This window comes from Bidens hawaiensis, unplaced genomic scaffold, assembly GCF_021521415.1.
Source record: "Bidens hawaiensis isolate Kalapana, Puna unplaced genomic scaffold, B.hawaiensis_p1.1 tig00010383_1, whole genome shotgun sequence".
NCBI lineage: Eukaryota > Viridiplantae > Streptophyta > Magnoliopsida > Asterales > Asteraceae > Bidens > Bidens hawaiensis.
This window is the reverse complement of record NW_027491788.1, coordinates 656,743-657,831: the sequence shown is the minus strand read 5'-3', so window position 1 is coordinate 657,831 and position 1,089 is coordinate 656,743. Positions and strand designations below refer to the sequence as shown.

Below are 1,089 nucleotides of genomic sequence, written 5' to 3'. Positions count from 1 at the left end.
ATGGGTAGTTATTGGAGTCATTTGCAAACAACCATGAAAAAGCAGGAACTTGTTTTCATACCTTTGGCTGCTTCAAGTCATCTAACAGGATCCATACAATTTGCAAAGAGTTTGCTAGATCAAAATGAAAACTTATCAATTACAGTCCTTATTATCCTCTTACCCCCTCAAAAAGATCTTGATCCATACACTAAGTCAGTTGTTTCTTCAAATAACCACATCAAGTTCATCATCATTCCTTCTGCTATCACTAACCATCTTCCGCAACCCTTTTCATCGTCTATATCCGTTGAAATGTTTGTACACCGCGTGTTTGAGAGCCATAAACCTCAAGTCGAACACGCAATCATGGACTTGGTATCGGATGATTCAACACAAATTGTTGGTTTTGTACTTGATATGTTCTCTAGTTGCATGATTGATGTAGCTAACAAGTTCATGGTTCCTTCCTATATGTTTTGTTCCTTTAGCACAGCTTTTCTTGGATTTCTGCTTCATCTCCCGGATCACCACAACCGAGTGGGAGTTAACTTTCATCCGTCTGATTCTGAGTCGGTTATACCGAGTTACCAGAATCATGTTCCTGCAAATGTGCTTCCAGGTGCTGTGTTTGACAAAAGTGGAGGTGGGTATGAATCCTATGTTTAGAGGGAGAAAATGAGTTATCTATAAATCACCAAAAAGATTTTCATTTTGTAAGTTTAAGCAATACTAAAATGAGTCATTTGACTTAATAAAAATATTTTACATTCTTTTAAGAAAATCAAAAGAATGTTTCTAAAAGAACTATCCCACTAAGAGGGAGCTCCTGTTTAGAGGGAGTCAGATTATTAAAATTTTTAAATTTTGATAAATTGATCCGACCCTTGGAAAATGATAAGAAATTATCTCTAACGATTCTATCACATGAAAAGAGTAGATCGAAATCCAACAAGATCATTGCTTGATATGTAGATAGGCTTCACAAATGAGTAAGTGTCATAGTAATATAAACTTAAATATGTGCCTATGCTAGTGGTTACACGTTATGAAGCAGTTGCTGACTCCAATAAATGTCATATCAATAAAGACAGAAATGCAAATAACATG

The 1,089-nt window shown here is 35.5% G+C and overlaps 1 protein-coding gene across 1 annotated transcript; it reads left to right on the top strand.

Moving 5' to 3' along the window:
• On the top strand, positions 1 to 648 carry LOC143534990 (UDP-glycosyltransferase 71D1-like). Its single transcript, XM_077029348.1, has one exon. It carries the CDS (start codon positions 1 to 3, stop codon positions 646 to 648), a length of 648 nt encoding a protein of 215 aa, XP_076885463.1.
• Positions 649 to 1,089: the final 441 nt, after the last annotated feature.